General features: G+C 38.5%; 1 protein-coding gene across 1 annotated transcript; it reads left to right on the plus strand.

The window, feature by feature from the left end:
• Positions 1–1,191: 1,191 nt before the first annotated feature.
• On the plus strand, positions 1,192–6,964 carry CCNJ (cyclin J; the record flags this gene model as incomplete). Its single annotated transcript, XM_008937168.1, has 5 exons — positions 1,192–1,284; positions 1,718–1,928; positions 4,381–4,680; positions 4,768–4,927; positions 6,553–6,964. Coding segments are annotated over 5 exons (1,176 nt in total), but the record flags the coding sequence as incomplete, so codon positions are not given.
• Between the last annotated feature and the right edge of the window lie 4,850 nt (positions 6,965–11,814).

Consider the following 11,814-nt stretch of genomic DNA (forward strand, 5'->3'; position numbering starts at 1 on the left):
TGGGCTGTCGGCTCCGGCGCCTTTGTGAGGCTCTAACAATCGGAGTCGGCCCTCCGGAGGGAAGCCGGCGCGGCGGCTTGGAGCCGGGTGGCCGCCGGGGGTTTGGGAGAGTTTGCTTTTCTGAGCCTTGGAAAACACGGTGTCTTCCTTTCCGTTAACGCTCGGACTCTGTCGTCAGTCTTGACAGTTTATCTGACTGACCAGACTATTCTTCCTCTGCACCTTAAAAAGGCGAGGGGGTCATGGTGTGCTTGGTTATTCTGTCGGGATGTGTAAGTGGATCTAAGTTTAAACTTTGCAGAAAGCATTGGATGCTATTGTAACAAAAAACAACCAAAGAAAAAACACCAGGTGCAGTAAGACTAGTAGAGGGTTTAGGCAATACTGCTTTCAAGTTGCTTTGACTGACTCAGTGTTGCTCTTTGGGGCTACTTTCATAATAAAGCACATCTTATGCCCAGAGATTAAAACCAGTTTACAGTGACTGAACCTACTAAAAATGTGCTTTTGATGCCTGATAGTATACGATGAATGAGTTCTCTTTCTTGAAGGTGTGACTGCTAAAGAAACTTTTTTTTTTTTTCGGGAGTGGGTGGAAAATGACAGCAGTACAGGATAATTTATTTGCAACCAAAGTTACCATAACTAAAACTAAGTTATTTTGTGTGAGAAGTGATTTCTAAAGCTTAGTGGGTATGTGTGGAGGAGTTCTAGGTTTGGGGTTTCTTTTTCTGCTTCAATAGCGTGTTTCAGAACTTGAATTCACCTTAGAACTTTGCAAATTTTGGGTGACTCCATTCCAACTTGATGTCCTGCTGGAAATGTAATTGTACTCAGAATCTGACTTGCAGTGAGTAGGCTGCACAATCTAACTCACAAATTTATTCATGGTATCAGGAGATAGCACTGCTGTATACAAGAGGAAATACTAGCTACTAGGCAGGATCCTGGGGAATGTTCTGTCCAAATTTTTCATTCAAAATAGATCATGCTACTAGGTAAGGCTTTTGTTTTGTGGGATCCACCCCCCCTCAAATCTGAGGCCATGTGAGGTTTATGTACGCTTAACTAAATGCCTGAGAGCACACTGTAATCAGTGTCAGTGCAACATCAATCAGATCAGATTAAGTAAGTGTTAAAACATGCGTGCAGCAAATGTTGACACATGCACGGTCCATTCTTCTTCCTAAGGTTGCTACCTTCAGCTGGCTGTTGGTGCCCTCCTCTTGGAAGCACCTGGGTGAGATCTGGCAGCACTGGATCATGCAAACACTTCAGTACAAAGTCTGATTGCTCAGATTGAGCCGTAGCAAGAGGGGGTTGAGTTAAGCTATTGGACTTTGCATTGAAACAGCTGAGGAGTACTCACATACCCTTGCTGTTTCCCTGCTGGGAGGTAAAGCCTTTGCAGTAGAGGTAATATGACAGAAATGGTGAAAGCTTAAGTCACTCTAGCCAATTACCCAACTGAAAAATGTTAAGTTTTAAATTATTGCACTGATGTTGTGCAGAAACAAATTATTTCTTAGGTCTTCTGTAATACAACAAATAAATTTTGTTGTGTGAAAAGGGATGTTGAGATGATGGGAACAGAAAGAAGAGGGGAGAATTCCTTTGAGAATTCCATGATAAATTTGAGAACATCAGTTATGCTTATCTGATACCAATTCAAACTAAATCACGGTTTTAATAAAATTACATGCTGCTGTCCATCTAGGAGCTGAAGCTGCCCTCCTACAAAGGCCAATCTCCCCAGTTACACCTGAGAAGATACTTTGCAGATCTGATAGCCATTGTGAGCAATCGGTTCAGACTCTGTCCTGCTGCACGACATCTAGCTGTGTATCTGTTGGACCTCTTTATGGATCGTTATGACATATCTATACAGCAGCTACATGTGGTTGCTCTTTCCTGTTTACTTTTAGCAAGTAAGTATGTGGCACCAAGCTTTAACTAGACTGATTTAGGTTCTACTGCCAAATACAAAGTGTGTCTTGGTGGGATATAGCAAATAAGAGAAACAAAGTGGTCATAAAAGGCAGGCAGATTAGTGTGTATCAGTTTGGCCCAATTGGTAGAGCCTTTCTTTAGACTCTTGTTTTGGCTTCTGTTGGCACCTAATGAAACTGAGGGGAGGAAAAACAAACTGCAGTTAAAAACTAATCTTTATGCTTGGAAACATTTTTCTAAGATGAACTTTCAGAGCTGTATTTTAGGAAGAGAAAGACGGTCGTTCTGAGGACACCTTAAAATTGGTAGATCCAGTGCTGGAAATGAGACATTTGCATACCTGTGATAAAAAAAGAAATTAAGCCATACGCAGGCTGCACTGCACCCTGCCGATGGTGCTCTGTGGTTCTGGCATATTTCAGATTTCATAAATTGCACTGTTCTTTGAAGAAGCTAACATAAATCCTGTATTCCTACACACAAAATGTAATGCTGGTGAAATACATTGGTGGGTGCACAGTACTCTGAAGACGGAGTTAATGACAGACGCTCATTATGAACCGTGCTGCTTGTGTTGTCCTTGGCTAGGTTATTGTGGTGGGTATCCATCTTTCAGCATTTGTGGACCCCTTTTAGATGTCCCTAAAGAAATATGGGTCTAGTTTGCCAGGATACCTGCTGGCACTTGTTCTTAAACAACAGATTTAGAGAAACAGATCCTGACAGCAGAACTGTTGGTTCAGTTTCTGATGATCCATTTCTCTGACTTTATTTTCATTTTCTTAAATCAGATACATCATGTTGTAGCTGTAAGCATTCTTCACTAGAAAACCAGAGCGCTGAGGTGTTGGCTGGTTTTGGAATACTGCTTTCCTTCATTGCATCCCCCATCTCCACCAATACAATTGTGCAGCAGAACAATTAAACAGGAAAAGGGTTATTGCAGATTCTTCTGGGGGTAAACTTTGACTGGATGCCACCAGCCAGCAATCTTCTCTTGGCAAAAAATGAGGTGCTGAGTATCAAAATTTTGCTCAGAAACCAGTGTAATCCATTTGGGAAAATCCATTGGCTTTGAACTAATGCCAGATTTTCAAATTAATTTCAAGTTCTGAAGAGAATTATAATTTTTTTTTTTTTTTTTTTTTAAACAACAACAACAAAAATTGCCTCTGCCATCTTTCATGACAAGCTGCAAGTAGAGCTTTGGAAAGCTGGAGTTACTCAGTTGCCTGAGAAGCAGTGTACATACTGGTTCAGAAAGCACAAACCAGAACAATCTTCTAAACTTTTGCCCTCTCTAGCTTAAAAAAACAGTTTAATCTGCAGTGCAGTGAGTTGGACAAATCACACTGTGATGTGATCAGATGATTAATCTGATAACATTATAGAAGTAATAAGAGAAATTATTATGCGACTCCTGAAGCTTTTATTTCTGTAATCACTAGATAATGGGAAGCAAAAACTAACAGACTGAGACTGGTGTTGGACTAAGTGTTGGCTAAGTACCTCTACTTTTGGAAAAAAGCAAACATTCAGTATGTTCAGTCCTGCAAAACTCTCTAAAAATGTGCATTTACAAGATGCCATGCAGAATGTAAGAATAGAGTGTAAGACGGAAAGAATTTGCAATGAAATTGAAATAGCACAACCATGTGGCAAACTGTGTGGAAACGTGACACTTGTTTCTCTTGTTAATAGGTTTTCTACATACAATTTTGCTTGAGGCTAAAATCATACAAGCCTGACAAGTTAAAGTCCAAGGAAAGCTGAAGCTGCTAGCAGTGTTAGAGTTGAAACAGTATATATAGCAGTGTGGGGTTTTGGATGCACGTTGCTGAAATCCACTGGTTTGAACTGCTGGAGCAGCTCACCAGCTGTCAAATCTATAAACCATACCTACCATAAGAGGCATTAAAAGCAGCCACGTTGGCTAGATTTCCAGCTATACTTTAACAAGTTTTAGAAATAAAAGGGGGGGGGGGGGGGGGGGTGTTAAAGCCAAAGGCTGTGGTGTCATGTATGCCAAGTGACATCACAGTTGTATTTTGTTGATGATGGGGATGCATTATACCATGATTTGGTGGCAAGAGCTTGCATGTGCAGTGCCAGTGATGTCCTAATACAGCTTACTTCTGCTCTTGGTAACTGGCATCTGTGTGTTAAGGTGGGAAAAGCAATAGGAAACACAACACTGCACAATATCCTGCAGACTGCTTGACATTATCTGCTGAAATTTAACCCTTCTATAGTACGTGCCCCTTTTTGTCTCTGATGACATCTTCCATTTGCAATTTGCATCTGCAGGAAAATCTCAAGCTTGTTTGACATAGTAGAATTGAAATATCATCAAGGCAGACATAAGATGCAATCTGTTTTATAGTTCACTTGTGCTGAATCTTTTCCCCTCTTCTTTCTGTTCACCTGAAGGTAAATTTGAAGAAAAGGAAGACAGTGTTCCCAAACTTGAGCAGTTGAACAGCTTGGGTTGTATGACTAACATGAATTTGGTACTAACAAAACAGAATTTGCTTCATATGGAGCTGTTGTTGCTAGAAACATTTCAGTGGAATTTGTGCCTCCCAACTGCTGCTCATTTCATCGACTATTATCTTTCTGTTGCTGTCCATGAGACTGACCTTCATGACGGCTGGCCAATGGTTTGCTTAGAGAAGACTAAGTTATATATGGCAAAATATGCTGATTACTTTCTGGAAGTATCACTGCAAGGTGAGTTATATTTTTCAGGTAACGACTCCTTTGTCGTCTCGACAGACAACGTCCAACTTAAATCATTTTCTTACTCCCCCTTTCTAGATCATGCATTTTTAAATTACGCCCCTTCTTTAGTTGCTGCTGCGTGTGTAGCTTCCTCAAGGATTATCTTGCGTCTCTCGCCGACCTGGCCTACCCGACTGCACCACCTCACTGCGTATTCCTGGGAGTTCCTGGTGCCATGTATCGAGCGGCTGCTAATGTAAGTTAACAGCAGCAGCTTCTTTTAAAGCCTGTTTTGGCATCTGTTGGTATGCTTAATTGCTGTTAGCACTGAAAGTACCTTTCTTTTTGAATTTCGGTCTTTCCACCCTAAAAATACTTAGGAATTAGGTAATAACTGTTTTGTTTTTTTCCAGAAAAGAAAACCTTATCAGATCTAACCTCTTTCCTGTTTTTCCAACAAACAAACCTCAGCCTTGCATTTCCACTGAACAACTTCTGGCATGCTTTGAGAATCTGTTAAATATCTTTTTCACAATATCTGTAGTCTACTCGGAGAGCAAAAAGAGATGGTGAAGAGTACTGAAGGCATAGGAGCTCCTACTTTATGCCTTGGAAGTTCAAGGGATGCACCAAACAGATCATGGGTCAAATGTGCAGTCTGTTTGAGTGGCCAGTTTTGGTGGGAGGAAATGACCAGGAGGCTGTGGCTATTTTTGTCGTATCCATTTTTGCACTACAGTAAAGAGATACAGCTGACATGAGATGAAAATGCCAATGAATGCCAAGTGGTCCTTACTGGGAGGGGACGTTGCACAATCAGTTTTTATTCTAAACCTTGGGATCAAAACCTATGCCCACTATAAATGCTTTCCTCCTACAGTATTTTGCTCTCTTGTCTGGATCTAAACATAGTTGTGCTCTACAGATGCACAGGAACAGCTGTATCTGGAAGAATCGCATCTTCCTGAAGTGTGACGTTATCATCCCAAATGTCCTCTTTTGGCTTCATTAATGCATGTAATGAAAGGACTAGTACCTAAATCATGCAAGTGCTGTTACTGAAGTGTTTTCAGTATTGCTCTGGAGCACTTGAGTGGTGGGGGTGAAGCCTTTCAGTCATCTTTGCAGTGTGCCATAAAAAGTTCACCAGTTTTTCCTATTGGTAAAGATTGAACTCCAACTATCTTCCAAGAGATCTGCCCTGTACAGGCAGTACCAAAAAACTCAGATGTCTGACTGAAGTGTGTAGGTGGCACCTGCTTAACTTCAGCATAAGAGAGTACATCTAAATACATTTCAGACAGGTGTAAATCAAAGGGAATTTGAGTGAGCTAAGCTGTCTAACTCAGCTACTGGGTGGGCTAGAAAAAAGGTGAGAGGAAGAAAAAAGGGGGAAAAAAAAAAAGGTATTTCCACTCCCTAGAACAGAATCCCAAAACCCTCTGGTATCTTTATCTCTGTCTTTAAAACCCCTATACTCTGTTACCCAATTTAAATGAGGTAAAAGCAGCAAGTAAGCTTTAATTTCAGGTTCTGGTAATCTGACACTTTATTGCAGTACACTAGTAGACTTTTTTGCACTGGTTATTTTAGATACTGCTGTATTATTTCTATTGTACTTGGCTTTTATCTGCATTTTGTATTGCTATGCAGTGAAAAAAAATACTGAAATGAAAACGTATCTTAAAGAAACAACTTATAAAACCTTGGGTGATTTTTAAAGGGTAGGCAAAAATTATTTTCACTTCCTTGTTTTATAAAAGCTTTGGAAGCTTTCATATAATCACACTGGTTTTTAGGGTGCTCTTAAAAGTTAACCCAAAAGGGTTTAAATTATTTTAATCCCATTTTCACGTATTCTGCCTTCTCAATTTGCTTTAGCGCACATGATAATGATGTGAAGGAAGCAAACAAGCAAAAAGGACAACAAGCTCAGTCTGCCCAACATACTGTATTTCAGACCTCAGCTCCAAGTCCCCAGCAGGCTAACGCTCAGCAACACGTACCACAGTATCTCCAGGCTCATCAGTCTTCATTACAGTATCACCATCAGACATCACAGCAACAAAACTGTCAACAGATATTATCATCTAATCATACAGCATCTTACCCACTTCAGACTTGCCCTGCTGCCTTACAGTCTAGTGTTCAGGCTCGTGGCCATGTCCAGACTGGAGCTGCAGTGTCACTGGCCGTTCCACTGGAAGTGAAGCCCTGTATAAGCGCCTCCTACAACCGGAGCTACCAAGTGAACGGACGATATTCCTGTATCACCCCCTGCTTTGAGAGGTGATAAGTACCACACGGTTTTGTGCTCCTTTGTTTTGGGTGGGAAGTTGTGCTGAAGGGAATTGGTTCTTTTGTTAAACCTCAAAAAGTTTGAGGACAATGAATTGAATAAAAAGAAGTGTCTTTACAGAAAAAAAGCAACTGGATTGGCAACCAGTACCATAGCTCAAATACAGGCTAAAAATGCAAGCACACAGAACACCCTCTAAAAACAATGTGTGTACCTGGGGATAATAAGTTCTTACTCTGGTGCTCAGAATACTCTGTGCTTTTAATGCACATCTTTGAGAAGAAAGTCAAAAGAAAAATAGCTGTGGAGTAACTACAGATTTACCTTTTAATGAAGGAGATATGCAGTATTATTTTGAAGACATTTATGTAATACCACCATGCAGTATTAACACTTTAAATTTACTGAAACTTCAGAATCCATTGCATGCTAGACTGCTCCAGATACCTGGGGACCACAGGAAGAAACAAATCTCACCTGGCCAATTTCATACTCTTGCCCCTTTGTGTTGGATATTTGCTTTAGGCTAAAGCATTTGAGTTAACTGGTATTTTGGCTAGTTTTTAAGTTTTGTACCTCACAAGATAGACACTATGGTTTTGCTTCTTTTTATGTTTAAAGTAACTCTTTCATACTAACTCAGGGAATTTTTCCTCATTACTCCGCGTTGCCGGTTTGTACACTTAGTTGGGTATAACATGAGGGAGGAAGGCAGAGAGGGAAGAGACTAGAGCAAGTGGAGTGGCTATTCTTCAGGGCATCTACGTGGCAGAGTACCAAAGGGATATGCTAGTGTCCACAGAATGTAGGTGTGTGGTACCGAGTAACTGAAGATAAAGTTTCAGCTGAGCTTGTATTATACCAGAACTACGACAGTGGCTGTGATTCCTCTGTGTACACACACACACACACACACACACACACACGTATTCTTAACCAACAGAAAGCACCCTCCGGTTGTACTGACAGCATCACTTGTACAAAAAAAAGTACAGTTAAATGCTCATAGAAATTCAGTCCTGTCAGGCTTATAGTGGAGGGAAATTCTCAGGTAGTAGGTGTGGCAACTCTTTCTTCTGTTATTTGGGAGTTCTAGAAGAAAAATAGAGATTTACTTTTCTAAACGGGTGGATCAAAAATATATTGCAGAATTAACTGCTTTATCACAATTAAGGTGCTAATTATGTAACTATGGAATTACACTATCTCCTGTGGAGTAGACAGTTTGAGGGTAGAAAGCTTCACTCATCCAACTCTTGGATGGAAATGGTGGTAGAGGTAGCAATGGAGGATATTTTTTTTTAAGTACAAGAAGATGCCTGACTTTCTCCTGTAGTAGAATATTGGAGGAAGAGGTATGGATGACAGGATTCCTAGTACTTTAAAATATCTTTATAGTATGTGGGCTTAAGGCTTTGATTGTTTCATTTGTTCTTTTACCACCTTTTTTTTCTCCTTAGTGGCAGCACTTAAAACTGTGTACTATCTAATGACACTGAAGAGGCTGTTTTGAAAGTGGGGCAATTAAAATACATTATTAATATTAAGATGAAGGCTTTATCATAGGAGAGGAGGCCTTACCATAATGTTCAGAATGGAGGGAGGACAGCTGTGTTCTTTCTTTCTGGGATGAAATTGCTAACATGATACAAAAAAAAAATATTTATTGTTAAGGAGAAGAAATCCTGGTTTTCATTTTGATTGGTGTTTTGTTTTTTTTTTTTTCCCATAAATCCCAATTTTTGTTGTGGGCTTTTGTAGCATATATGTGTAAGTCAAGAGGGATAGGAGGGTGAATGAAAGAGATGAGACTCCCTGCTTTATGCTAGAGAATTAATTTTGAAATAGGCATAGTGTGGTCAATTCTTAATTAATGTGCAGTTGGTTTTGGTGTTTGTTCCCCCCGCCCCCAGCTCTCTTCATCATTCGTGAATGAATATTTCCATATGTCTAAGAGTGTTAAGTAGCAACTTTCCACCTCATGACATGCCATGATTTTATTCAGCTCTGTTACCCATCTAAGAGGGAAATGGACTTCTTTCTGCTGTTTTCATTTTGATGCAATGATATATCCAAGTCTTCAGTCCTCCAACTACCTCTGATGCTATGAATGTACAGTCTTGTAATAGACCATGACTTGAAATAATAGCACATGCCTGTAGCAATTTTTTTTTTTCTGTAAAATCTTTAAATCAGCTAACTTGTCATCTTTATTTGTGACACAGCAGTATAGGCTCTTCATTTTTTGGGTATTAGTATCCCTTAGGCATTTGATGTATAAAACTTTTAACTAATACTTAACACTGGAATTGTAATGGGCGGGGGGCTTGTTCAATTAGTTAATACTGCAAATTTACATTTGATAGGATTTTTTTGACTATTTTAAGACATTAGGTCAACTGTAAAAAGATCCACTATATTCTGTTTGGTTTTAATTTATTACTTAGTTTGAGTTTTTTCTTACACTACAGCTGCATAATGACTACAGAGAAAATGTACACTGAACAGTTTCAATATATTATTTAAAAGGGCTTTACCAGTGTACATTAAATATACACTGTTCTTACTATTAGAACCAAAATGTGTTTTTTATGGCATAAATAAGAATGGTGCTCCTAAATGCAAAATGTCCAAAACAATGGAATCTTTGTGAGTGCTATGCATTCAACTTATTTTTAAAAATAAAGCTAGTTTTGAGTAAGAAGGCTTCAGCCTGTATTATGCTTGTGTGCTTTGTTTTTAGTATGTAAACTGACTGTCATGGGTCTTACATCATCCCTGTGTACGGGGTGAAGATGTAATGACTTACTTTTTTCTCCCCACCCTTTCTGTAACACTATAATAAGCTTCAGGCACATTGACTTCACAATTAAAAAAAATCAGGAAGGAAATCATGCAGGAAAGGGCTTTAAAACTAATTGCACCCACAGCACATGCTAAACATTGTACACTTCAACAATGTGTCTAGTGCACAGCTGCAACAAAGAAATCAAGAACAAAAAAACTAGTAGTTCCAGAGCAAGGAGTTGAATTAATTTTTTTCTCATTTGAAAAAAAAACCTGTGATATGGGCAATCTCATACTTCTACTACTAGAAATCATTTAGGAGAAGATGTGGGAATAGCCTTTTGTCAAGAGCTATACGTGCTTAGGTTATTTAAAATAGCTATGAAAATTCAGTCATGCTGAAGGCAGCATAAAATCATGTGATGCACCCTAGCAGAAATATTTTTGGATGCTTAAAATTTATGATAACTGCTCCTTACTAAAAGCAATTCTAGTGCTCCCCAATGATACGTGCATTTCACAATTGTTTACAAGGGTATGGCTAGAGGTTAAGTAGGTTGAATAGAATTTAATTCCTCTAAAGTTAGAAAAACTAAATTGCAAGGTCTCTGTTAGCTTGCTCCTATCCATTTAGAAATAAACTCTGATTGTGAAAACCCTTCTACAGGGTCTAGAGAGGGAAAGAAAGATCCACGTTGTCCCACTATGTAGCAAAGTCAATGTTCCAGTGTGATGGTGGCATGCATATTACATTGATGCTTTGATCTAAAAAGTTTTATTGTTGCCCTTAGGGCAGCAAAAGTCAATTCTGTCTAGACTAGCTTCTTAAAATCTCACATTTTTCTATTTTTTTACAGTGATTATGAAATAGGAACTACACATTACTTTTATGAGCCTCTAACAACAAGGGCTGTCAACTACATTTCAGTATTTCAGTAGTAGTCTTAGCTTCAGATTTTAAATTGGAAGTCGGAGGCGTTGTGTGTTTGTGCATAACAAGAAAAGCAATATCGCTGCTTCCCATGAACCATGTTCATTATCTACATTAAATATGAGGATATTTATATTTTTTAGCATTGTAAATTTAGCTTAAAAGATGAAACTTAACGTTTAGCAACTGGCACATCACCCAAAATAAAGACCTTTTGCACCTGTAACGCTGCTGTTAAGAATATATAAGACAGAAAGTAATGCAGCATTCTCCTTTAATGATTTATTAGCTCTATATTTGGAATGTTCACAGGAACAAGTGTCTCTTGAGTAGATAAAGCCTTATCTGACTGAACACAAGTGTCCAGTTAGTCTTATTCTGTGACAAGGTTGTCAACAGCAATTTTTTAAAACATCAACTAAAGGAGCATTAACAAAATACGGATTGTTATTTTTAGTCCCCATTTTAATGGTATTTTAGAAGCTATGGCACAAGGACATGCATCTCTGAAGTTTACATGACACATTTGGGTCTTTCCCTGTAATTAAATGTTAAGTAATAAATTTCTATAACTTCAATAAACAAGACATACATCCTGACAAAAGAAGGTATTTGCTACTAAACTTTAAAAAAAAAAAACATTTAACAACTTATAACCATATAATTAAAGAGTAACTATATAGAAACTAGCCCCAAGTTTTAAAAATTCTTAGTGCAACTAAGAACATGGGCTTCTGCTGCCAGCCTTACCAAAAAGAGTAAGAGAGATTTGAAGATGTACAGGTGTTAAAACTGCAAATTTTAAACAGCTAAATTATCAGATCTATTAGCTGGTTTATGCATTCTAAAATTGTTTATAAATACTACTTGCTTTTCTTCAAACATTTGAATTTACTCTCCTGAAACAACAAGATAAAACAGCATTTCCATGAACAACCCATTAAAGCTCACTTAAGGCATGCACTTTCAATATTCTGCCAATTATTTAAAAGATTACTCTAAAGCTATATATTGTGTAGGAATTTTTTTTTTTATGCCAGTTGGTTACTAGAAGATTTACAGCCAGTAGAATGCCAATTTATAGTTTTTTCCACAGATAATGTTCAGCTAACTTACATACCTAAGT

Source organism: Merops nubicus, unplaced genomic scaffold (assembly GCF_000691845.1).
Source record: "Merops nubicus isolate BGI_N331 unplaced genomic scaffold, ASM69184v1 scaffold13730, whole genome shotgun sequence".
Classification (NCBI taxonomy): Eukaryota; Metazoa; Chordata; class Aves; order Coraciiformes; family Meropidae; genus Merops; species Merops nubicus.